Raw genomic sequence first — 27,329 nt, forward strand, 5'->3', positions numbered from 1 at the left:
GGTGGGATCCGGGCGGGGGTTGGCGGCTCCGGGGGGCGGCGGAGCTGCAGCAGCCCCGGCCGCGGGGCGGGTGGGACGAACCCCTGGGGGGACCTTTCCCCCGCGCCCCCCGCGGAGCCGCCCCCGGGGCGGGGCCGCCGCCCTCAAAGCCGCCGCCGCCGGCGGGACGCGGGCAGAGCCCGAGCGGGTCGGCGCGGTGGTTGCGCGGGGGCTACGCGGGGCGGGCGCCGGCGGCAGCACCATGGAGAGCGGCGCCGCGGGGCGCCTGGACGCCGCCGCCTTTCTGGGCGCCTGGAGACGCTTCGACGCCGACGGCAAGTGGGGCCGGCGGGTGGGAGGGGGGACACGCGTGGGGGGACTCATGGGGTGGGGGAGGCGGGTGGGTGCCCGCCAGAGGTGCCGCTTAGAGGGTGCCCAGGCGGGTGGGTGCTGTGTGCGCGGGTGCTGGGGTGGAGGGGTGCCCGTCTGGGTGGGTGGCATGTAGGGGCTGCCCACGTGGGTGGGTGCCCCGTGAGGGGGAGGGTGATTGTACGGGTCTGGGTGCAGTGTGGGATGCCTGGGAGGTTGCACATGTGGACGGGTGCCTGCATGAATGAGTGCCTGCCAGCATGTCCAAGTTTCACCCTGACAGGGTCCTGCAGGTGTTTCAGAGCCCCCCTCTGCCTCCTCATTATGCCCTCATATCAGGTCTGAAAATCCCCCTTTTCACCCCAAAGTTTTTGCCTTTTCATCACCTCCCCATTCCTTCTGCTGTTCCCTCTTGAGGTCCCAGTTTGCGAGGTTTGTTTCTGAAAAGTCAACTAAATGCAGACTCTAAGGGAGCCTCGCAGCACTGTGCCCAGCATCCACATAGAAGCAAAATGGTCAATTTGGATATGAAACCCCCAGAGCGGGCAGGCAGGGCCCCCAGATGAGACCCCTATCATGCAGCATCACACCCCCTGCACACCGCACATTATGTGGTTCCCAGAGCTCAAGCACTGCTGCCTGACCATTAATATATTTGACTTTTATTTAGACAACGGTTACATAGAAGGGAAGGAGCTTGACAATTTTTTTCACCATCTCCTGGAGAAACTGGGACCAGAGGTAAGTTCCGCACCACATTAGTTGTGCATCAAGTCTAAGCAAAAAGGTCATAATGATGAGAAGTGGTTTGTATTTGATGTTCTCCGATTGCTGGCTTCCTTAGCAATCTCCGAGGTAAAGAGCTTTTCTCTTGGCAACAAGGTGGCATTTAAGCAGGTACAATAACAAGAACAGTCACTTGAGATATTTGATCAGTTGTTTTCAGTCCACCAGCTGCCGTCACGGTGAGGCTGCAGTTGGAACCAGCTGAATGGGCTGGTTGGAAGCCTGGAGAGAAAGTAATTTACTGCCCTTGAATAGAAACAACTGAAAAAGCACTGGCACACAGTGCAGCAGGGCCAGGAGGAGGACAAAGGTGATCATTTATTCAAGCTGATTAGTTTTGTTAATATGATAGGTTTCTTTCCAAGGTCAATTTTTAACTGTCATTATTTTTAAATGGTGCTTAGGAAGAAGGCATGCATCTGTATTGCTGAAAATGGCTAGAAGCTAAGCAACAGTCACTTCTGTTGCTCATAAGGTCAAGACCTGTCTATCAAGTGCTTCTAGGTTTTTTCCTTGGTTTTCTTTCCTATTTTTTGGCAGAATTTCTCCTCTCCCACTCTCTGCATCTCAGTTCTATCAGAAGTTGCGCAAAAATTTCTGGGGCCTGGTTTCCTTAGCTCCAGGTTATATGTTGCCTTTGACTGTCACCATCAGTGAAGGTGAAATCCTGCCACTCAGGTCAGCTGCTCAAAAGTATGTAAAGTATATATTCTGATAATGGGCTCAACATTTTCACTATACATAGTGTGCCAAACTAAGAAGAAAAAAAAGATGAAGCATCTTCCAAATGGAAGGAGAGGATATGCCAAAAAACAGTGATGAAACAGTTCCTTTAGGCAAAAAGTAATTAACAAAAAGGGAAAAGGTAGCTGATAAAAGGCATAAATTCATGAGTATCAAGTGTAAAATCAGAATTATACTTAAAATCCATTTAGGCTTCTTCAATCTTTGGGGCTACAATAAAAAAATAGAAGCTGTGAATAATTTTTCAAGCACGTTTTTGTTTAATTTGCAGGTAAATTTGGATTGAAATATTGGCAGTTTCTGCAGAAATGTCTTTCTTGAGCATGGATGGTTAGATGAACAGATAGACATGTAAAAAGACTTCAAATCAGTTTTTCTGTGTCCCTAATGATTCCTAGTGCTTATTGTTCAATCTTGTTTTATTTGCTTTAAAGATAAATTGAGAAGTTCATGGTCATTTACCCAGGAACAAAAGATGAAATTGGGAGCTGCTAGTCCTGGGTTATTGAAACACTAACGCAAAGCATGTTCAAATGAACCCAGTGACAGCAAATGTGAGATGTTGAAGAAGAGGCTTAAAATGAAGCTGCAGAGCTCAAGGCTGCAGCAATTAACTGAAGCAAGAGACCTCCAAGTGGGGCTCTCAGGAGTGAGCTGTAGCTGGTGACAAACCCAAATTTTAGGTGGGGATCTCACACCTCAGGCAGCTTCCTAATGAGGAGAGGCCAGGAGGAAGCTTTCCAGCCCCACTCTAGCCAGTAGCTGCCCTTGCACATCCCTCACATGAGATTTTGTAGACAGCATCACACCAGCTGGCTTGCAAACCTGGTGTGTTGCAGCAGTTTTTGTGGTTGTGATGATACAGGTGAGAACTGTGTTAGGTATCAACACACAGAACGTGCAAAATGAGGGTGTTCTAGCAATGAACTATTCTGCTCCAAGAAACTGAGAACAGTTTCACTGATTGCCAAAAGTCACTGCTCAGATGACTCCAGCTTAAACCAGCACCCTCACATGGTTTGTATCTCCTTTGCTTCTGCTGTCTAGGTGTTGCCATTGAAAGAAAAAGCTTAACACAAATTGAATGAAGAAAGAATAAATTCCCTCTCTTCCTATTAATCAGAACAGGCTAATTCTGGAAGATGGTGCTCACTAACTGCCAAGCTGTTCAAAAAGGCTCTCAAGTATTTTTCTGTTTTCTCCCCTGATTTTCTTGCCCGTTTTGGGCAGCATTTTCCTCAAACAGTACTACGCTGAGTGGTCAGATGACATGTTGCCTTGTTTCCCTTTGTTAGCAGCCTGGTTTTGGTTCTCATGGTTGTGTAGGGACAAGAGGGTGGCCTGTCCAGGAGGCAGCAGGCAGAGCGGTCTGCCTCCATGGCAGAAAACCCAAGGGGAGCTTTGTCCTCGGAGACTGAGAGCAGTCCCCTGCCCCGCTTCCCTAGCACTGGATTACACAAAGGCCTCTACTACCTTTGTACTTAGAACGTTGAGCCATTTTTCTCTTTGACAGGTGATCTATGTTGTACAGACCTGTGGTTCTAGTGAGAGGGGTAAAGGATCCCCTGTGCACTGGTTTTCACCATCCTACAGAAAGAAAGTGTCCCTCGTGATACAAGCAGTGAGGTGGGACAGAGTATCTCACAGCTTTAGTGTTTGTTTTGACCTTTACTTGTTCTTTGGGCACTTAATGTCTCTGTTTCCTTGCACAGTAAAAGGAGAAGACAGTAATACACTGGCATAACTTCCAGATGTGTTGCAAGGATTAATTAGTGACTGTGTCAGAAGTGCTATACAAGTGATAAATAATGTTATCAGCACTGGAAGTTGTCTCTCCTTGAATAGTGAATGGCTTCATAATTATATTTTTTCAGCCTGCACTCCCTAAGCTGTTATTTTTCTTAATGACCACCATAGTTCTTCAGCTCTGTTTTTCTTCCCAGCTACTCTGCGGCATCCCCAGCTGACACTAAATGCCAGGGGATGGGAGCAGCTGGGAAAACAATGCAAAAGGGAGCCTGGTGGGAAGCTGAGAGGCACAGCTCTTTCTGATGGCTCTTAGCAAGGAAGGGAACTTGAAATACCATCCAGCAAGGGAGGCTAATTCATCATCTTTTATTGAACCATCAAGAATTTGCCAGGGGCGGTGGGGAAGGGGAAACTTTGCAACCAAGTTAGACCTACTATAAACCAACCCAAAACCTAAATGCTGCTTTCTGCTTCTCCTTCTCCAGCAATGGGTGATTTCTGGAGGCATTTGGACAATGCCCTTAATAACAAGCTTGAACTTTTGGTCAGCCCTAAAGTGGTCAGGCTGTTGGACCAGATGGTTGCTGTCAGTCCCTTCCAACTTCGCTTCTATTCTATTCTATTCTATTCTATTCTATTCTATTCTATTCTATTCTATTCTATTCTATTCTATTCTATTCTATTCTATTCTATTCTATTCTATATTTCTAAGAAAATTACTTTTATTTCTGTACATATGAGGCTTCAGTGAAAGATGGGGGATTTATGACACTGATGGACTGAAGTTCATATAAATCCTCCGACAGCTGGAGGGTCTTCTGTGAAGTGGTTTTGTTTGTTTGGGAGACATAAGGCAGAATCAAAAATAATTTGGTCAACCACTAGCACAGGTTTGTGAACTGATGGCATTATCCATCTGCTGCTGTTATTACTCCAGTGACTTCTCTCTAACCATTTGGCCCTCCACCTTCTAACCCGCTGCTGCATGGCTGCATCTTCTACTCAGTCACAAACCATTTTCTTCTACACTATGGGCATCTTTTCATGCATTTTCTTAAAGTTTTTATGCTGAGGTGAAAACTTATTGAAAATAACAGTTTCTTTCAACACTGAAGAGGTAGTTTTATTGGAACAGGAACTACAGCCCCTGCGTTTCTCTCTTATATTGCTGTACACCTTTATTTCTGTATAGAGATCATTTAGGATATTCCTTGCTTTCTCTTTGCTATAGTTTTAACAAAGCTCTATGTATATTGTTGTAATAATTAGACAAGAAAAGTTTTGTAGATGAGTGGCTATAAATTTTGAGTTGGTGTTTTACTGAAAGTTTCTGTAACACAAATGATCTCTGGGCAGATATAGAAGGAAATGTACATTACCATTATGCTCAGAGAAAGGTATTTCACTTTGCTTGCATCATACCAAAACAAGACAGAAGACTTTCAGATAAAAGTTTGTTACACTCACCTAGCTGTAAGGGTGTAAGAAGCAATGTATAACGATTTCTGAAATGTAAATTTGATCAGGCAAGACAGGTATTTGCTTTGTTATAACCCCCCTGCCTCAAAATCTCCTGGATAGTTATAACTGGAAGGGACTGAAGTTAATCTTCAGGAGTTCACCCTGAATAGCCATAAAGGTTTTGTCTTTGCTTTTTACTTCCAAAGAAGATGAGCAGCCTCCAACTACTATGGCACTTCATCCTGACCTTGCACAATGTGTTGTCTAACTAAATTATGTGTTTATAGTCAGGAATCCAGCAGCTAGTCATTCAAATGAAGTTTCATGGCCAAAATAATAGTCAGCCTTAAAGCCACCCAAAGCAGACTTCCTCTATGTTTTACCACCCCAAGAGACCCCAAATCACAGACCAGGTCTGTGGTGACCAGCAGGTCAAAAGTAACAAGACCTCTAGCAGAAAGCATTAGTCTTGCATCCTCCTCCAGACTAATTCAGAAATCTAAACCCTGAGCTGATCCTGATTATTTAGATATAAGGAAGAAATTCTTTACTATGAGGGTGGTGAGGCACTGGAACGGGCTGCCCAGAGAAGCTGTGGATGCCCCATCCCTGGGAGTGTTCAAGGCCAGGTTGGATGGGGCTTTGAGCAACCTGGTCTAGTGGAAGGTATCCCTACCAATAGCAGGGGAGCTGGAACTAGATGATCTTTATGGTCCCTTCCCAACCAAACCATTCTATGATTCTGGTTATTGCCAAATGCAGTTATTCCTTTAGGTGTGGCTTTTGTCAGCCTTGATTACCCTGACTAGTTCCTATTCCTGTTCCTGCACATGAAGGCAGGGCACTGCAAGTGCCTGGAAGTATCTCTAAATGTAAACTCAACATGCCGATGGGAAAACAAATAAACAAACAAACAAACAAACCAGGCATATTGTGTTTTCATTGCCCAAAGACATGTAAAAAAACTTTCATCCTAGCAGAAAGGGCAAAACAAACAACTTCTCCAAACCCCAAACACAAAACTGTAACGTCACAGGGAAGGCTGTAATAGCCTTTGTTGGTTGCTGGTGTCTTCTACATGAAAAAAATATTTCCCACACATGTGCTGAAGAGAGCCAAAAAAATAAGCTAAACACAACACAGAATGACAGGATTAGCTCTCATCTATTGTAGCATGTAGGACTACAGTAAATCCTAATCAAAATACAGGGCCAAATTCTCAAGTGGTAGCACTGCAGTTAAGTACGCAAGACTGGCCCAAATTAGAAGTTAGTCCAGGAGCTGGGGGGTGAAATCTCACACTAATACAGGCAATCCAATGTACAACTCCATGGATGAAGTCATTCATGTGACTGGTTTTCTTAATGCTATGGGATTTAAAGGAAAAATGTTTGGCAAGAAAAAGGTTCTTCTTCCAAGTTAAAAGCTTATGTTACAGACGTCTCATCTGGTCTTTGCTGGCCTCCTGTCTGTGCTGTGTGGCTTTTGGCATGGTAGTAGTTGTCAAGTTAGTTTTCCAGCTAGCATTCTTGGCAGCCATAATTTATTTTGGTAGATCTTGTAGGAACTTGATATCTCTAGGACCCTTTGCCCTCCTATCAAATTTGGCTGAATTGCTGTTAGGAGAAACATGTGCTCAAGCCAGTATTTTCAGATAAGCTTCATTTTTTTTTTTTCAAGAAACAGGTTGTAATAATCTCATTTAGTTTCTTCTTGCTTTTTATGCCCTTATCAATGTAGTGGCTTGCTTCCAAAAATCATGTCAAGAAGGAAAAAAAAAAAATCAATTTAGACAACACTGTCTTGATCAGCAGAAATTAAATGAGACAACTCCTTTCATCAAGTAGGAAAGTCTCCATACAGCTCCATGCATTCACTTTCCTCTCCCAAAATAAATGACTCATAGTTGTCTTTCCATCAAGGCAAGATGCTGCCAAACACATGGATCCCTTAAGGAGCAAAAACGTAATTAGAAAGCACAGGGCAAGAGTGTGACAATAAAAAAGGAATGGGTTAACAAAGAAGACAAATTACAGCCAAGAGTCATAACCAATCATGACAAAGAAATTAAATGCTGGACAGATTAAAAACAATCTGAGCAACCCTTCCCATTATTACATATAGTATTAAAAAACAGATTACCTTTATGATGCTAATTACTTGTAAAGGGTTATCACAAAAGGAAAGATGAAGACTGGACATGGAAAGAAGAAAGCAGAAAATTCATTTGTTATGGCAACTTGAAGTATAGAAGCTTTTATCTGCAAAACTCTGTGGAACAGCATCCATAGTAAGAGCTCTGCTCCATAACCCTAAGAAATATATGGACAAAGACACGGCAATATTTTAAACTGTGCTTTTCTGAGGACAGAAATTACTTGGCCTCCCCCTCGTGGCATGTAGTAAGGACTTCTTCCTTGATTGGACAGTAAGAACATGCATCAGCTCTTGGAAACCACACAGCACCCAACCTGTGAGGGACCAGGGCAGCTGAAGCTTTACAACTCCTATGAAGCAGCCTGAAAACGGGTTAAAGCATCCCTCTGCTCCAGGCTAGCTCCCATCATCGTTATAGTCCAATGAAGCTCATATTTCACGGAAATTAGCAGTCGGTTGAGGGTTTTTTTTTTTCCCCTTAAATGAGCATCAGGAATGTCACTGCTGGGGGTTTACTTCTGCTGCAGGACCTTGTCTTGCTTCCCAGCCAAGCACTTGCACTTCCAGCAACCACACAGTTCCTCAGCACAACCCTGACCAAAACTGGAGGCAGGTCCTAGTTTATGTATGTTTTCCTGACTGTGGCAGGGAATCCTCTTCATTACAGTGCTGATTGATGCTTAAACGTGAGCATCTCTATAGCTGTTTCTACCTTAACTAGGCAGCAATTCAGGAGGAAATTGTGCTCCTCTGTCAATTGGGGCTATTACCTCCTAATTAAATTCTCCTCCAGAAACTCAGGGAGGTACATGCAGCAGGGAAAACAAGGAATGTCAAGAAAGGGCTCCCCATACAGACAGCTATGAGAAAGCATGCAAGAGCATTTGCTTAAACTTTCACAAAAGGGAAATTTCAGCTAGCTGCTAACAAATCTGCAAAATTTTAGCCCAAGCAGTGAAAACTTGAGGAAGCTTTGCCAGCCTTTGAAACTGAGGAGGGATCTGGCGCTTGAGATGGACAACATAGTTAAAACAGCATGAGTTCTGATAAGACAAGCTCTGCTCAGCTACAGCCGTTTACTTGCTGCAAAGCCATTTCTGCCAGCCCCAGCGCATAGAGACAAGAGGCACAAATTTGTACCTTTGCTATTTGTATGGTTGCTTTATTTTTTTTCTTTTTTTTTTCTTTTTTTTCTTTTTTTTTATTACTCCTGTGATTTGTTCTTAATGCTTGAATAAATGGCATGTGAGCCTGTTGCGTTCAAAAGCAGAGTGTGTTTGACTTTCAGGCTTTCCTGCTTGTTGCAATCTGTAGTTGAACAGCAAGTTAATCATTAAAGGGATGGAAGGAAAAACAAATTTCCTAGGGAAACCAGTGGTCATAGCACTGGTGCAACACCTGTATTTCTGTGTAAATGCCATTCATCCCTGCGTGTCCCTGCCTGGAGGTTTCCCCTTCCTCCTCTTCTGCTCCAGATCTTTCTCATTCTGCCATAGGACTTGCTCCCATCTGGGAGGCAAGGAAATATTTGTAGGAGCACAAAGGCAGAGAATAAAAAATCAGACCTCTTGACCAGAGGGCTGCTGAGATTTTACCTTTGGCCTCCCCTCAGCAACCCCATTGCAGGGCGGATGGGGCAGCGAGGGGGTCCCTGTAGCCCCCAGCCAGACTGATGCCCCTGTGCAGTCCCTCACTGCCCCAGCATCCCAGCTCAGCCCTGGCCCCAGTGCTGAGTGAGAAATGGCCTCTCACACCACCAGCTTGTTGATGCATCCCTGCCCAGGCCCTTTTAGGGAGACCTCATCTTGGGAAAGACAATTTATACAGTATCTTTTACTTTTCTTTTATTTTTTGAGAGTGAAGACTGGGTTTTGTGTTTCATAAGTAGAGTATTTATGATCAGAGAGTGTCTAATTTGAAAAAAAAAAACACTGTAGTGTAACCCCTTGGACTAAAACCTGTTGGAGCTGTGTAAATACTGTAAATATTTTGCATATTTACTTGATGTATCCCATAGTTTAAATCAGTTAAAAATAACTTTAAAAAGAGGCAGTTCTATTTTTATGCAGATAATAATGTTGCTGCCAGACAAAGCTCAATGATGTGGTGGTGAATAGGTGACACAAAGTTGAGCCATAAGCTTTCTTAACAAATGACTAGCCTGAACTCTGCAGCACACTTTTCAAATATCAGCTATGATTATCGTTTCAGAAATAACTTATCCTACTGGGCACGGAGGAGGATAATTTCAGAGTAGTTTGCAAGCCTATTGAAGCTGGTAACTGCTAGGCTTCCCTAACACCAGGGAGGTGTCTCAAAGCATCAAGGTGCCGTCAGAAGACAATTTAAATAGCACGAGGGCGAGTTATAATGCCAAGGGGAAAGAGAACAGTATGTGTGTGGTGTCCATCGGTGTTCTGTGCCCCCGATGCCCACAGCCAGGGGACCAGCAATGAGCATCACCCAGGGCTTGCTGGGCACCACCACGGGGATGGAGCGTCCTGCAGACATGCCCTGGGAGGCACCACCTCGGGCATGTTTCTGCAAGATCATCTCTGGGAGTTGACAGCCCTTGGTGCTGTTTCCCAAGGATGCCTCAGACGGTTGTGCCTCACCTGCCCTACAAAGAGCCACATGGGTGACCCCGTCCTCTCATTCCCACTCCCAGATTGCCAAATTTTACATCATCTAGCACACCCTAGTCTTGCATTACTCTTGACAAAGGAGTTTCACTTGTTCTAAGTAGATCTCCCTCTTGGTTATTTCGACGTGACATTTCTAATCCAAAGCCAATTAACTCTTTCTTCCCCAATTTCAATGTAGGATCTTTTTCACTGACAATGCTATTAATGATTTCTGTATAAGCCCATAATGACTTTGTGGAGATCAGTGCTCATGAGCTCTGTGTCTGCTTTGAAGTAAGGTGAATTCAATTATATAATAAATGATTAGTCATACTAAATACCTATCCATCTACCTATAGATATATTTTTTCTCTTATTACTTCAAGCAAATTAAGGCTGCAAATATCAGTCATATCTAAACTCGTGAGGATAGGTGGTGACAAAGTGGGTGCAAAGATAGGTCTTACCTTAACAAGCCTAAGCAGAAGATATCTTGTTTTCTTTTTGCTCAAGTCATCCGTGACATCCTAGTGTGTCTCTACATCTCCATCACTGACTGTGGCAGCTGCTGCTGAGCAAAGGCTGCGCAGCAGTGACACCTGAGAGCAGCTGGAAATTGCTGTTGTCACCTGGCTGCTACTGAATGTGGGCACAGCCAAGGAAGTTTTGGGGGCATGAGTCATGTTCGGTTTCCAGTGTGATGGTTTCAATACCCATCCAAAGTGAGAACATGAGCTGCAGTTGCTACCTGTGCAGCCCGGCCATGTTACTCTGACCAGAGGTGACCAACCTCACAGAAAAATCTCCTTCTACACCACGCAACTTTTTGCAGAGCAGCACAATTGCTGCTCTAGTTCAGGTTTTGCAGAATCTGGGCTTAAAGGAGGATGTAAGGCAGTGAATAGTCTGAGGCCTGGACATGCTACGTCCAGGGCATCATGCAGACCATGCACACCCTCTGTTCACTCCACCAGGATGGGGCAATGGAGAGCGTCCTTTCCTAAGAGATTCACATTTGTTCAGCTTCTGAACAGCCAGGCAGGCTTCACTGGTGTATGCACTGAGTAATCTGGAGAAAGTCACTCATGGTCTTCTGTCACAGTATTAAGAAAGGGATTGTACAACCTCATGAGCCTGTAAGAGTAGCTGAAAGGTTGAGAAACTGGGTTAGATCCAGGAATACACAGCTACGGTCCTAACTCAACCTGGACATAGAGATGACAAAATCCTTGAAGTGGTTTTCTTCAAAGGTAAGCTTAATTTATTCTCTTGCAAAAGATGCTACAAAAGTGTGCCAAGAGCCGGTCTGGGTTATCCTCCTTCCTCTCCTTCCAGAGAGGCCCATCTCTGACAGGACCAGAAGAGGACCCAAGACCTGGTCAGTGTGGGTGAAGGAAGAAATGTTGGATTTCATTTCTGCCTGGGAGAGATTAACTGGGGAGCTTCCCAGCCCAGCCACAATGCTCATCTGACCAGAAGCCTGGGGAAATTGTACTTTGTGTAGCTCAGTCAGACCAGGTACCATAAAGGTTACTGCTAAGATAAAGAAATCATGCCTGATGAACCTAATGCTTAGCATTATATTCCACCTGTCACAGCAATGCCTGTCAAAACATAAAACCTGTCAAGTCCTGAAAACTCCTCACTATATATAAATTGATTATGGGGTTGAGCAGATGCATAGAGAATGTGAATTGCTTGAAATTCCCTGCTATTAACCAGAAACACTGACAGGGCTCGGTGCCAGATCTTGAACCGGTTGACAGGCAATAATAAGCAACAATCTAGCTCCAGTGACACCTTTCAAGGCTGATGATCTAATGAACTACAGGGATGTAGTTCAAGGATAAGGACACCTTCCTGAATAGCACAAGATGAAAATGAGCAGTGTGGCAACCACTGTAATACACACTCAAAAAACCCAAATCCCTGTGGTATAGTAGGAACAGCTGCCTAAATAAGCAAGTGACACTGAAATATTTTGGGGTCTTCAAACTCTGGTCTTCCAACTGAAATGTCAGTTGCTACAAAGCTATGCATAGGTTTTATTGCCAAAAATTCATCCAAGGTGGTGTGTTTGTGGGCTTTTAGAAGTATTAGCCCTTGACTGTAAGGATGCAATGATCCTGGTGGTTATCTGTGAGTGAGGAGAGATTTAATGCATGTGTTGTTTTCTCCATGGCAGAACACCATCACAGAAGAAAAAGTTCAGAGGATGAAGGAGCAATTCATGTCTGCCCATGATGCCACCACAGACGCACGCTTTGAAATCCAAGAGGTATCTCCCTCCACCCCCAGCACAGGACTTCTTTTATAGAAGGAGAGATAATTAGGACCTAGAGCAGATTTAGGAGATAAACCTGGGTGGAGAGGATGTGAGTCATGGAGTACTACCACAGTCAGATATCTTGGTCTGGGGTTTATTTCCAAGGCAACAACATACTCAGCTTATATTTCCCATACTGGGTCAGCAGCCACCCAAGTCTTGTCTTTACTTTCATGGTTTGGGTTTGGATTGGGTTTTTTTATTGTGTTTGGGTTGGGTTTTGTATTTTTGTTTGTTTGTTTGTTTTGTATTTTTCCAGCTTGCAAATATGGTCTTGCCAGATGATGAGAACTTTCTGCTGCTTTTCCGACGGGAAACTCCCTTGGACAACAGCGTGGAATTCATGCGGGTCTGTGTCTCTGCGTTGTCTCTTCCCCTCACACATCAACAGCTTCTTCAATACATACATTTCCACCATCTGTAGAACACAGTATAGGAAATACATGGGTATTGTGGCAACGAAACACGTTCTGACCTGCTCAGGTAGAGAAGGTTGTACATTATTATACACCAGCAAAGCAGAGAAGTAGTAGCTAGGACTGGACCAAAGGCACCTGGAGAGTTCATTACACTTCCCAAATGCTCTCAGCCACCTATCAGTCATGCCACCAGAGACAAAACTTTACTTAGTACCTACTCACCGATAAATTCAGCCTTGTTGGGAGCTACAGCCAAACCTGCAGCTCCTCACCCACAGCACGGCATAGACCAAGAGGGTAGATCTGGCACATTTTAAGCATCATTTTATCCTGAAGCATCAGCTTGGCAGGATGTGGAGTGGAAATCTCCCTAAGTTGAACCAGCTGAGGGGCACAAGCCCATAAGATTTTCTTAACTGTGCCCAATCTCCTTCCTACTCTGCCCACAAGTCTCCCAGAACAGAACTTCAAATTTTCCAAGACTTCTTGAAGTTACCTTTATTTCACATCTGAACTGGGGGCTTCTGCAGATGAATGGCCAGTTGTGTACAGCCTTGAATTACCCAGAGCAATAAGAGAGGCTGCCTGTATGAATTATGTAAGAAATGTGGAGTGCTTTCTTAGTCTTTTCTTCCTTTTATAGACAGTGTTTCTGCATCAAATATGTAATAGCAACATGTCACATGTATAGCATCCAAATGCAAATAAAAACTATTGTGTGGAAAGTTTATTTTATTTCATTTCATCTACAATTAATTAAACATTGGATAATGCAACAGCTTGCTCATTAAGGAAGTCCTGATTTGAATCTTTATGATATCTCACCCAAGCAAATGATTAACTGCAATATTTATGTTGCCATATCAATCTATGTCCATTCAGATCTGGCGCAGTTACGATGCTGACAGCAGTGGATTTATTTCAGCTGGCGAGCTCAAAGTAAGTTACTCTAACAAGTCTCTTTGGGCTCAATCTGCAGCTCACTGATATCACTGGGAGCCTTTCCATCAGCTTTACTGATTTGCTGCCTTTTTGTGTGGTTGATGAACAACATTTCTAGGTTGTTCATGGCGAGTGTAAGGATTGGGGACCCTCCAGCCTTCTGGCACCGCTGCAAGGACTCTGATGGGAGAGAGGATGCTCTGCTGTTGCCCTTGGTGTCCTGTTTCCCCCTTGCCTCAACCCATGGCCCTGCTTGTCTTGGGGTCCCCCAGGCACCCAAGGAGTCCCCCAAACTTGTCTCACCTTGGCTCTGTGCATGTGTCTCTCCTAGCTAAACCAAGTCAAAGCCATTGTGTTTTATTAATGGGATTTCTTCACAACCTCTTCCTGAGCCTGCAGAATTTTTGAACACTGATTTCTTTTTAAAGCTCAGGCTATTGCGGCAGAAGCCTGTTCAGAAACTCTAATTCAAATGCTTCCAGCCAGCTGGGCACAGAGATCCATCCCAGGGCTGCAGACCCTGTGTTGACCTCTTGGCATGTGGCTCCAACCTGTTCCCCACCGGTGACATGGGTGGATGTTTAAGTGTCTCGCTGAATGGCAACTATTTTGATTTGAGATCACTTAGCAAATACAGCAGGACTTATGTTATCTTTCATTTATTTAGTGGGTGAATTATTGTGTATTCCATCATGCCTGATCTGGGAAAATCTAGTTATTTACTAATTTATTTTAAAAAATGTTTCAACTGAAAAAATGTGAACTCTATGCAAAATGCACTAGTACCGATCAGGAATGTGAAATTAGATTCATGTAATCCTGCTGAATTTGAATTGAATTTCTTACTGCTATTTCTTGAATTTACTCTAAAGAGTCAAATTTTACTCTCTGCTTCTTACAGGATTTCCTGCGAGACCTCTTTTTGCAGCATAGCAAGGTGGTTACTGAAGCAAAGCTGGAAGAATATACTGACACCATGGTAAGAAAAGATAATGTTAATATTGTTTAGATTATTATTCCACCTAGAAGTGTCCTTCAGGGTAAATGTTTGCATATTTGGTGCCACAGATGATGCCCTCTCAAAAGGTGCTTTTTCTCAAGAGATCCCTGTGGAAATCTAGCATACATGCTGCTGCTGTTTCTTTCACCACACTGGACATCAGCTGTGAACAGCATTTCACATATTTTTTGCTTTGAGCTGAACTGTTTATTACGAGAAAATAGCTTGACTTTGCACCAAAGCAAACTGAGCTGCAAATCCATTTAAAAAAAAAAAAAGTAGTTGAGGTGCATCCTTCTTCAGGGTATGTTCAGCCTCAGCCAGATCTCCAGCTGCTTTCCCCCCTCCCTCCTAGCAAATCCTTTTGCTCCCAAGACACGCAGGTATCCAGCTCTTCTGCTCTGCAAAGCCCAGCAAGCCTTGCTGGCTCCCTGCTGCTTCCCTGAAATGCTGGCAGGTTGAAAGCTTCAACTCTTCCCCTGCCCTATCACAATATAGCTTTTATTCTGCCTGCAATCAACAACATAATATTTGGTGTAAGTTTAACATCAGTCACCTGGATTTCAGAGCAACTTATTATATTTAACCATCTAAAAACAAGAAAAGAAAAAAAAAAAAGCTCATTTCTGGTATCATTCTCAAGGGTATCATTTGATTTCCACCAGGAGATATCTACTATTGCAATTTTCTAAATTATTTTCAGATGGGACTGCCTTGACTCTTGGCACAAAATCTGTGTTTGTACCTGAAGAACAGCTTGGTATGCAAGCAAATGAGGAGGTGCCCATATATTTTGCAATACCAAATTGTATATGCAAGATGTATCTGTGCCTAGAAATGTGACCCTTTAGAGCAAAGTGAAAAACTGTACCATTACAGAAGACGGCATACTTTATTTTCATATTTATAGGACAGTGAAGGGAGAGGAATACAAGCTACAGAAACTATTTTCCAACTCACAGAGCTTGAAAACAATAAAACCCCATAAACTACAGCTAGAACTAAAACCTTCCTGGTAGTGCTTGCAGGTAGCAAATAGCTTTTGTGCTTCTCCATTAAGGTTTCCTTCCCCAGTGGCTAATCTCTGATCAGGTGCTGGGAAACATGCAGTTTTAAGCTTGTAGACATTGGGTGGTTCATTTCCTCCAACTTCTTTCCCTTGCCAATAATTTCCCCAGAAATACCAGCAATTTCTGCTGTCCCAAAGCAGCTAGATATTGATGTGGCCTGGTCATGGCCAGGGCTGAGAGCCAGGAGGTCTGGTTTCTATTCCCGTGGTTTTTTATAGAGTGGCTTTGTATCTTTGGAGAGGCAGTTTAGTCTCTATGTTGGAGGACAAGATTTTATCTGAGAAAAAGGATGTTGCATATGTCTGGGAAAATCTATGATCTGAAATGCAAATCTGGCTCATGAGGACAAAAGTTTGCAAAGCTGCTATGCCAAAAGAATCAGGGATGTTAACAGCTATTAGAAAATTAAGATATGGCAGATATCCTTTTTTTTTTTCTTTTTTTTCCCCTTATTGCAATTCTTTGCTATAAACTGAAGATCAGGGATGTTTATAAACACATTTGATCCCAACAGTTGAGGCAGAGTGTGATATTGCATGTGCAATCTTACCCTGTGATATTCTGTAATAAAATAGAGGATATGAATTCCGTACATCACGGCAAAGTATCCATGTGGAGAGCATCACCACAGTAGCAGATAAAGTAGCTCAAAGTGAGTGCATGGGAACCTGTCTGAAATAGTTGGGCAAAATCACAAGGAGGGAAGAGAGATTCAGTCTTAAAGTTTGCAGTGCTGAATCACAAAGGGAGAAGAAGTGACTCAAGGAGCCAAGAGCAAAGGCATGAGGTCAAAACCCCAGGCGATGAGAGCTCTCTGCTTTCCACATGGAGTGGGGAGATGCTCAAGTGTAAAGTCTCAATGGGACCTGTCACCATCACTGTTGTCTGGGAAAGCAGGGGGACAATGGCCATCACACATTTAATTCCTGAGCCTTTTGCAGCCTGCCTTTGATATATTCACCAACCAGTAGCACCAATTCCTTTAGTGCAGAGTGGAAATACTTATATTTCTCTTCCCTATTACTTTGCTCCCACCTTTTCTCTGTTTATACCTCAAGGTCTTTGGGACAAGAACCTGTTTCTGTTGTGCACAGCTACAGGGTCTCTCAGGGTTACCCATCTATCCCACTTAGGGCTTTCAAGTGCTGCTGTAATAACATTTGGTTGAAACAAGCTGCCTCCTAAGGAGCCATAAACCCATCTGTCTCCATAGGAATTTACAGTTCTCTGCCCTCTTTTCTGTACACCCACAGCCAGCTGCACGCATCTTAAGCAGCTACTGATACACTGAGTGGACCCTAGAGCCTTCTGGAGATAGGGATAAAGGGGAAAATATAGAAATTATCATTTTAAAGAAGCTAGCCCAGGCACAAGGGAAAAAAAAATAAAAAAAAAAAAAAGAAAAAAGGCAGTTTGTGATTCTGTGCTCGGTATTTGCAGCTTTGGCTTGTGAGAGGTGTGAGCAGACAGCACACTGACCAGGATGTGCCAACTACTTGCCACTTACTTATGCAGCCATTAATCATCTTACACCACATAAAAAAGAAGTTGGGAAGAGGGACTAAGTATTCCTTTTGGAATAGATTGTTTATCTTCAGAGAGCAACATCACTTGATCAGGTTGCTTAGAAGCCATTTCTTAAGAGGCTGTTCTGTTTCCTTGTGACCTTGACATCCCCTCTTCAGAGAACACTGATATAGATGAGGGATTTGATTAACAAGTGATGGACCTTGGGAAGAAAACAGGTAGTGAACGTGTTGGCATTGCACAAGCCCTTTGAGTCCTCTAAATCAAATCTTAAGGAGCACTAAAGCTACTAGGGAAAGTAATGAAAGAAGAACATTTGAATTCTCAAGACTCTTCATGAGGCAATTTAAATAGCAACCCTGTGCTGAGGAAGCTCCCTTGCAGGCACAGTTCTTCTTAGTTTTCATGACTACATACATATATATTTGTATTAATAGTAAGTGTATACTAATATTTATTCACATGTACTCACTTGCATGAGAAGATACATAGTCATGTGCAGTTCTGAATCCTTGAAAACAGTCTGCGGGTTTGTTGGTATAGACCGAGAGCTGTTGGCATGGAGGTGCTTGGAGGCAGAAGCAAAGTCCTGTATTGCTCTGCACTTCTTCAGGCTTTGTGAAGATGCTTCAGGGATACTGCAATGTATATTCTGAGAGACAGGGTGGGCATAGCTGGAAATTAAGGTTTTCAGTAGCATGATGAGAATAGCCTGCCTTCCTGAAGCAGCACATGCTGGAGAAACAAAAATTTGCCCCCTTACTGCTCCAGGATGAGAAGGAGGCCATGGAGGATGACAGTAATACAACAACCTTTCCCAGTCCCTCTCAACCTCCCCAGAGCCTCCCAGACTTAAGCTGTTCTTAGTCTTCTGGGTCCTGGTGAAATGTCACCCCATGACTATGGAGTTCACATGTGCATTTGACATTTTGCCATGAGTGACAGTTTCCATACCTGTGTGTGGTATGTACTTAAGCAAAATATTGCAACTGCCTGAATATGAACCAGATTTAAGACATAGTTTTTGATGAAATTAAGTATTCAACATTTTTTCTTCTGTAAGAACAAAATTCTTGCTCAACTTTTCCACTTGGCATGTTATTGCCTTGTTCATAGAAACACTGATAGTTCATAGCTTCTCAGAGAGCAGCATGCTACTTCTAGTTGGTAATCCCAATGTCTGCAAGCCACACGCAAGGAAAATTCATTACTGAGGCAAACTTCAGCAAATTAAGTCCTATATACTTCCGAAACAGATGCACATGCAACACAGACATTCACTTTTTGCATTCCCTTATGTTGATAATGTCAGACTGAGTATTAAAAAGTCCTTTAATCCGAGAATTATTATATTTCAGCAAAATGTAGAGGAAAAATCCTCCCAAAACAGCGTATCATCTTTGCCCACCACAAGTTAAAATCCTAGGGAGGCAATAGTGTCAGTGCAGTGACTAAAAATTCAAGGAGCTATGGTAATGAATTACAGCATTTGAAAATTAGTAGATGAAGATGGCTGAGGATAATATTTTAGCCCCAGAGAAGTCAATATAGAAGTTCTCCCAGATGGGGAGAGCATTGGAGGGATTACTGGTGCTTTTGTGGCTACTGCCTGTCCCATCTGTGAGGACAATGCTAGAGGCTCAGTATGGTCATGTCTTGGCTGTGGCAGCCTGTCCGTCTGTCTGTACTCTTTGTCACTGCCAGTGTATTTACATGGGGGAAAAAAAGTCAGAGCATGGAAAATCCAGGTGGTTTAGCCCCTGAACACCTTACTGGCCAAGCTAGCTTACCTGTGTTAATGAAGTCTCTTATGAATACCAAAGAAATGGCATAATGGAAAGACAAATCCTTGTTGTATTCAAAAAAGCCTAAATTCCCAAAGCCCTAGAAATATGATAGGAGTTGAGTATACCCTCAGGAGGATGTGCATTGAGTGTACACATAGGAGTAGTGCATCCCTTCTCCTGGTAGTGGTCCATGATGGCCTCTCTCCCAGGTGGCTCCATAAGGATGCCTTGACCCCCAGGAGACTGCATCTCCAGTGATGCATGGACACTGGAACCGTCACATCACCAAACACCAGCCGCCACTGTGGGACTCCCCCCATCATCCCCAGAGAGGTTCCTCCTGGCTTCATGTGGGTGTGATTCCTCTCGCTGTTGAAAGGTGGCTTTGCTGTGTGTGATTGAGAGGGATCACAAACACAATGGAGGGAAATCTGCCTCCCATGTCCCCTCTAGACTTAATCCCGGCAGTGCTGTCACCTCCAGTTTTACTCCACACTTGCTGTGGCATAAGCCAGGGGAAGCAGAAAATCCCATTTAAGCTCAAACTTCATTTCTGAAGATCAAAACCACCAGAAGTCAAGAGCCTGGAGGCTTTTGAAAACCCCAGCAGATATCGCCTTGGTCTTTTAGGAATCAAAACACTCTTAGAAATCCTGCACTAAATAACTCATCTAGATGGCACAGGCAGTCTGGTCTCTGGTTGGGCTGAACACTGAGCTTTCATCCCCGGGGTGACTTGCTGGCCACAGGTCCCTCCTGTCACTGCAAAACCCTTTGTTTCCTGTCCTTCCCTAAGGAAAGAAGCCATAGGCAGCCCTGCAGCTTGGGCATGTGCCTGTCTGCATACACCCTCAATAACTTTTGTGCTCACTGGCCAATTTTAGTTACAGCTGTTGGGTATAGATGTCCCCAATGTATATATTTGTGAGAGTATGATGTCAGGCAAGAGTTGACTCTTTCTGTGTCCTACCTGAGGGAGAAAACACTGTATTGCACACAAAGAATAAGGACCAGAGAAGGTTTAAAAGCATGCTTTAGTGACTCCACTGATGACATAGCTATTTATTTTGGTTGTTTACTTCTTTCCTTATCTCTGTCATGGAAAATAATTCAGATTTATAATCTTATATTCCTCTTCAAAACACGTGTGTTTTCATATCCTGGAGTTTCAGTGACCTTCCTTCCAACACTGGACTGGGAAAGCAGAAATATTTCCTTTGCTGCATTCAAAGCTAATAGCAGGTTTGATTTTGCACTTAAAAAACTGAGATGTAACAACTCTTATTTTGCAAACCCAGCTCTTACTTATGCTCTGTCTGCCTCAGTGCATGGGCAACATTCAAACAAACAGAACTAAGACTTCCCTGGTGCCTTGCCATTAAAATGCTACTGAAATAATTTGAGAAAACACTTTAAAATGCGGGGTAGTTTGACAGTAAAATAAATGCATCATTTTATAAAGCATACTTCTGGATGCAACAAAGCTTTTAGTAATACTGAGTACTACGTAAACATGCCAGACCTTATCCTTAACCACACTGTTTCATATCAGCCTGGCAGCATAAATATACCTTTCAAGAGTGTAAACTGAAAATCCATCAATTTTAATATATCAAGCTGGTGTGTAAAAGCAAAAGTTTAAATTAGAAACCATGTCATAATTATTCCAAATATCTCCTTCTATCGTGATGTATGCTTTGTCATATGAGGTGGGTACCCTCTGTCATTCTTTTTGTACTTATGTACACAATTAGCCGATTAGAGCAATGCTTGAAATTTGAAAGTTTAATTTATAAACATTTCCCCAGGCTTTTCCTGAGCAATGCAGGCCAAGATTGCCATGTAGCATGAGCTCCAGTTGTCCAAATAATAGGATTAGGTCTATCTTATTAGCCATGGTACCTGAACTAATTCGGTGAACGCTGTTCTGTCTTCCCTACATGTTTTCTATATTTCATGTGGAAGTCACTAGAGAAGAATTAGCTCAGCCTAGCTCTTCCAGACAGACTTTTTCTTTCCAGTTGACTGGTATGGACAATTAAAATATGGCAAGTGTTTGAAAATTTTATTCAGGATGCTTGTTGCAGAAAAAGGCCAAATAATTTGAAAACACGAAGATTCTCTCTCAGTATTGCAAAAGTAGAGCTGAGGGAAGGAGATCAGAGAGGGGAGCTGGTTAGCTATAAGTAGACATGGTCAGCCAATGGAAGTTTAATGTTAGAGAGAGCGTGCAAACAAAGCAAATTGATTGAGAATGTTGTTTTTCATTAGGTGTTCCACTAAAGAATGTACTATCTCTTCAGTTAAATGTGTTTTAATGGGGTCTGTGCTACAGCTGGAAAACTGATAATGAAGCAGAAAGATTTCAGAGGTCTTTCTTCTGTCATTTAGTGGCTCTGCACAGAGCACACACCCTGCAGAGGCAAATGAAACAGGAAAGTGGCTTTCTTTATGTCACTGAGCATGTGCATGGCTTTCAGGATATGGTTTTTCCACGTATCTCAATATGAGCCTTCAGGTGTTCATAAGAGTCTTACACTGTCTTTCAGTAGGAGGAAAAGTGAACCCATATCAAGTGCTCCTCAAAAATCCCATCCAGACCTCAGTAGTGTAAATCATACAGAATAACTAACAGAATAAACTCCCAGTGCAGAATCTTACCTAAACCCAGCACAATAAAGGGTTACCATAGGCTCACCATCCTCAGTGTAGATGCCTGGCCTCGAGCAAGGGGCAGGGAGGAGTCAAACCTGACAAAATAGGCATGATATTTATGCAAGGGGTCGCTGAGAAATGGCAGCTCTCCAGGTGATACCTAACCTCATGTACACGTCACGCTCTGCCCCAGTTTCACTGCTGGGAGGTGCTGGGGACCTGCTGCTGGTTCTGCCCGGAGCTCCCAAAGGGTCAAGCTGTGTCATAGAGGATGGTCCTCTCCCTCTAAGCCTCCCGAGGTGGGAACTGGTATGGGCCTTCTCCAGCAGGTATGCAATTAATTGCACCAAAGATTTGTAGCGACCTGGTTACTTATAACCTTTAAATAAACAAATAAGATTCATGAAGGTAAGATCAAAGCATATTCCATTACTGAGTATCTGACGAAGAATTGCAATCCATCTTAGTAAAATATTATTCTTTCCACATGGAATACATTATTTTATAGAACTTAGAGCCATAAGTTATTCAGGTTTGCAAGCCATTAAACATCTACTTTTTCCCTGTAACAGACTCTTATTTGTGCCTTGCAGAGAAACACTGTACCAAATAAAATAGATAAATAAATAATGTCTGGTGGTGACTCATTGAAAAGATCATATTAAGGAAAACATAATATTAAGAAAAGGCTAGCTTTTGTATTCACGCAGATTAACCTCTTGACGTTGGCAGCCTCAATCTTCTTCTGAGTCTTAACGCTTTCCATCAGCAGGCTCTGAGCCAAGCAAAGCCCACTGGCTTTAGCAGCATAAAACCCTGACCTAAGAGTCTATCAGGAGGTGACATTTGCACCTCAGATGCTTAGTAGCCACAGCAGCAATCAAAGGTAAGGATGGTGTCGGCCTGGAAGTGTTCAGAAGTGCCTAGCTTTTTTCAACTTTTTTTCAGGGGCCATGGCAAGGCCAGTATTTAGGGCACTCGCTGGAGACCTGTCTTAATCCTGGCGTAAGGCAGGAAGGGACCGGTGCTGGTATTTGATTGCTTGGGTTTTGCTGTCAGAAAGCAGGATAGTTTTGCTGTGCTCTTGTGTCATCCTTGCACTTTGTGCTAGCAGAGGACGTTGTACACCACGAGCAAGCAGAGGTGAGGGCAGAGCAAAACATATATTGGCTTTTTTGTATGTGTACTTTCCACATTGCTTATTTTATCTCTCTCTTTTTGATTTTTAGATGAAAATCTTTGACAAAAACAAAGATGGACGGCTGGACCTGAATGACCTGGCAAGGTGGGCTTTAATAATATTAATGGGTTTTTTTTCAGCTCACAATGGTAGATTCAGGCAAGATAATGATCTCCCTGTGGGGACATGCAATTGAGTTCTACCTTCTTTCAAATTAAATCAGGACGTGTCCCAGGTCTCTAACACATGTTCCCCATTGTAACAGTTTGAGGACCTATAGCTGGTGACACTGAGCAATGCCAGGACCTGTTTGGGCATCACCAGCATGCTCTGGCATGATCTGCGCTACCTCTGCGATGCTCCTCAGGAGGTGATGAAGCAGCCAGTGGTACTGTTTTTCCAAAAGAAGGATATCAATTCCCTTCAGCAGGGTCAGAGATGTGCATTTATTTCACATACAGAGACTGTAACAAATTTTTGCTGCTTGTTTAAGGAAAAAAAGTGCTATTGCAAAGGAGTTTGCCAATGGCAGTGAGAAAGGATTTGGAGAGATAAGGTGAAGATGCTTGGGAATGAAGCTGAGGACTTAAGTACAGGCCTCTGTTTCTTTTCTGCCCTTGATACCTCAGATATGATTTTCACTACATGCAGATAGAGAGTATGTCTCTGTCTGTAAACGTACATGCAGTGACTGGACGGGACTTTAAACATGCAGGTACAGTCTTGAAACACTTGTTTGGGGAGTGAGAGGAGAAAGGTGTTGGTTTGCCACTGTTAGTTTCTGCCTGGGATCACAATGAATGCCAGCAGAAATAACTGGCAGTGCCTGTGGCATTTCCCTTTGGCCACTGAATATGTGAAGAGAGAAACAGAAATAGAGGCAGAATAGAGAATAAGGGGGTTTGTCCTTGCATTTCCATCTTAAATATGGTTCCCTAATGCCCTATTACTCAGGGCAATTGAGGCTCCCCTCTGGTCTGAACACATCTCACAGCCCAAGGTGTGGACACAACTCAGCATGCCTTGGGTCGCAGGGTCTAAGCCGCTCGGGGCTGGCAGCACAAATGGAGAGAAAAATAGCTTTTAAAAGTGTTAGGAGGGGCTTTGGGAGGGAGGAGGTGAAAGGAGAGGGATTTGGTCAGTCTCGGTACTCAGGCCAGTATTACTTTATCCTTTACTTTTACAGCTACCAATTCTCCCTCCAACAGAGAGTGATAAATTACTCTTTCCTTTAATGCAGCGCAGCAATCCAGTTACAACAAATGATTGTCTGGTACCTCTGGCTTCAGAGGCTGACCACCTCCATTGTGCTGGACCACCAGAAATGCTCTAGGAGAAGCAATTGTGCTCAGAAACACATTTGCAGTCAGCCAAAGGGTGCCCAGCATTCCTGTCAGACAGAGAGGGAGGCATGTGTTCCTGTAACAGCCCTCTGTAAATAACCCTGCAGGCGATTTTCTCTTTTAAAGGCCTATAATCTGAAATCTTTTTGCTTTACGAACCAGAAGAGTTCAGAATAGTTTGTGTGCAGATGATAAAGTGGAAAGATCATAATTTAAATCTTTCTATTCAGGATTCTGTCACTCCAGGAAAATTTCCTTCTTCAATTTAAAATGGATGTAAGTAGCACTATTTTTTTGATGCATTGATCCCGTCTCAGCTAAAATAACCTGGACCCAGACTTGAATGATTTTTCATTTGCTTGTCTTCTCCACATGCAGGCTTGCAGCACAGAAGAAAGGAGGAGAGATTTTGAGAAGATCTTTGCACACTATGATGTTGTGAGTCCCTTGAGGTCTTTAAATTACACAGATTTAACATACGCTGCTCAGACTTCTTCCTCACAGTAGGTGCTGTGAGGGTGACTCAGGAGCTGCAGCTGTGCCTGAGCCCATGGGTCAAAATGGCCCAGGCTTTGGGGGTAAGGTGGGGGCAGAGGGGAAAGATGCTCAGAGACCCTGTGGCAAAGGACCCATTTTTACTTTCTCCATCTCCATTGCTGGCACTGCTGCATTGACCGTATCCCTCTGCAGGAGATGCAAGAGATAGACAAGGGGTGGTGGCTTTAGCTGTCGCACTCTCTGTCAGCTTGCGATCTGCATCATCATCACCTTGAAAAACAAAAGGGAGGGATCTTGGAACTTGGTGACCAGGTGGACCTACTGACTAGTAAACATGTTTTGGCTTAATGGAGCATTTTGATATTTCTTCCATCTTTCAGAGTAAAACGGGAGCACTTGAAGGCCCAGAAGTGGATGGGTTTGTCAAAGACATGATGGAACTGGTCAAGGTAGCCCTTTTTGTTAATTAATACCCTGTATTTCTGAGGGGAAGGTGCTTGTTTTGGTAAAGTTATGTAAATAGAGGAGCTAGTGAGAACATAGAATCAGATTTCACTTTGATCAGTGGCAGAAATGAATTCACGGTCTCAGCATTTGACGGTTGACCATTTCACTGTATCACAGAAATCCTGCCTGACAGATTAATACAGCTTCACTCAGCAATGGTATTTAAGAAAGGTCTATTCTAGCTCATACTATGAATTAGGCAGATGTTACAGCATCACAAACTGTATCAACACAGAGCCATCATCAGAGGTTCTTTCTTCTGTTTTCACTGAGGATATGCTCCTCACCAGCACGACCTCATGGTTCATTAGCTCATCACAGGGCTACACCTGAAAATGTCTTGAGCTCTACCTCTAGTAAATAACATCATACCCAGTGTGTTACCAGTTTCTTACAGACACCAGAGTCCATCTGCATTGGGTTACCTTGAGTTTCCAGATGCAGTCCGAGATAGAGCTTTTGATGCAAATATGGCCTTGTCTTTGGCTCACTCTGAGCCTGAGCTGTTGTGTTCCCACACGATGTGACCTGACACAGGAATCCCTGTGCTCCCATGTCCATTTGGCAGAGCAGAGACTGAAGCTGTGTGCTGGTGGCTGCGTGTGTATGTTATGGTCATACGGTGTGTAGGGAAGGGTGTGAGGACAGGCGGGAGGTTGGCTTTGTGCTCTGTGCATGTGTGTGTGCAAAAGAATGAAGGTTGTACTTTCCTTAAGGCCTTCATCAGCGTTGCCCTTGGGCACCACAAGGTATGTGTGTGAATTTGATCTTGTGGGAGACCAGGAAGCAAAAGCAGCAGTACAGCATTAAGAGCATACTGAGACAATGTAGGCTGTAAATAAGCCCTTAGCATTAATTCGTCCACTAAAGGTATTTTTAAGTTTCTGCACAGCCTGTAAAACAGTAGCTTGCCAACAGCAATGATATGTTTTTCCTTGTGTAGCAGGTTTGAGCGAGGAAACCAAATGAAAGCACAGGTCCAGTAGTGCAGTGATCTATATTTCTTGCCTTTCTGCAGACTTTTGTTTGATATGGATCAGATACTAGTGGCCTTGATTAAGCACAAAAAACATGTTACATTTCCTTACAGTTACTCACAGTCTCATGCACCCAACCATACCCCTTCTGGTTTTGCAGGACACCCTTTTCCCATTCTCTGCTTCCCCACTGTGTATGAACTGACGTGGAGTCAGCCCATTTGGGTCACTCCTCCTTGGGTGGATTTCCCTGCCACTGCATTGCTCGCTGCTTTACAGGGCTGGGGGAATCCAGAGCCATTTTCTCTCTCAACACTGTTTTTCTCCTTCGCCTGCAGCCCAGCATTAGCGGGGTGGACCTGGACAAGTTCCGCCAGATCCTGCTCAACCACTGCGACGTGAACAAGGACGGGAAAATTCAGAAATCTGAACTAGCTTTGTGTCTCGGGCTTAAAATGAATCCGTAGCTGGGAGAGTGCTCGTGGTTGTGTTTCCCTTGTGAGATTTGCCTGCTGCTCCTCATAGAAGTGTGTCCGTGCTGCTGGGCAAGTGGTGGGGAGCAGGGGCACTGCACTGCCATGCTAGACCGCGGCTGCATGAAGATGTAGCACAACTGGATTTGCACATGAGGGTCCCCCTGCTCCCTTTGTGGTTTTTGCTCCCTGGCACCACTCGTGGGTCCTCTTAGCACTGTCTCTGCCCATGAGCAGAACAGCTGTTCAGAAAAGGGCTTGCTGTTCTTCTCCTGCCCCTGTGAAATGCTGCCCTGCCCGTTCCGTAGGATAGGGACAAGCATCTCCTTAAAAATGCCCCATCAGTGCTCTCAGAGTGCAGCTACTAGGTGTTTTTGATGGTCACCCTATGCGTGAAGTCATTACTTTGGTGAGCATCGTGCTTTGTTCGTGCATTTAAAATACTGGATGGTCTACAGTGTATTTGTGCGGAAATAATAATAATAATAATAATAAAAAGGTAGTTACAGAAATTCAGTAAGATTGGAGTTTATGTGTTATGTACAGAAAGCCATCTGCCACAGGCTGGTAGACCATACATAATAACCATTTTATGTAAAATGCATCAAATTGCAAGAGGTTTTGTGATACCTATCAGCTGTGGGGTTTAAATCTGCCAGGAAATGATACATGGTAGATCTTTCTCATAGGGAAAACACACACACTGGGAAATAATCTCACCTCCAGGATGAAGCCATGGACTAACATTACTGCTGG

The 27,329-nt window shown here is 43.6% G+C and overlaps 1 protein-coding gene across 1 annotated transcript; it reads left to right on the top strand.

The window, feature by feature from the left end:
* Positions 1–241: 241 nt before the first annotated feature.
* SCGN (secretagogin, EF-hand calcium binding protein) lies at positions 242–27,036 on the top strand (the record flags this gene model as incomplete). Its single annotated transcript, XM_082044538.1, has 11 exons — positions 242–314; positions 1,019–1,089; positions 12,055–12,147; positions 12,455–12,544; positions 13,497–13,553; positions 14,458–14,535; positions 22,825–22,880; positions 24,349–24,394; positions 24,497–24,556; positions 24,997–25,065; positions 26,439–27,036. 11 exons carry the CDS (start codon positions 242–244, stop codon positions 26,565–26,567), a joined length of 822 nt encoding a protein of 273 aa, XP_081900664.1. The 3' UTR covers positions 26,568–27,036.
* Positions 27,037–27,329: the final 293 nt, after the last annotated feature.

The sequence above is a fragment of the Streptopelia decaocto genome (genome assembly GCF_964273445.1).
Source record: "Streptopelia decaocto genome assembly, chromosome: 2".
Classification (NCBI taxonomy): domain Eukaryota; kingdom Metazoa; phylum Chordata; class Aves; order Columbiformes; family Columbidae; genus Streptopelia; species Streptopelia decaocto.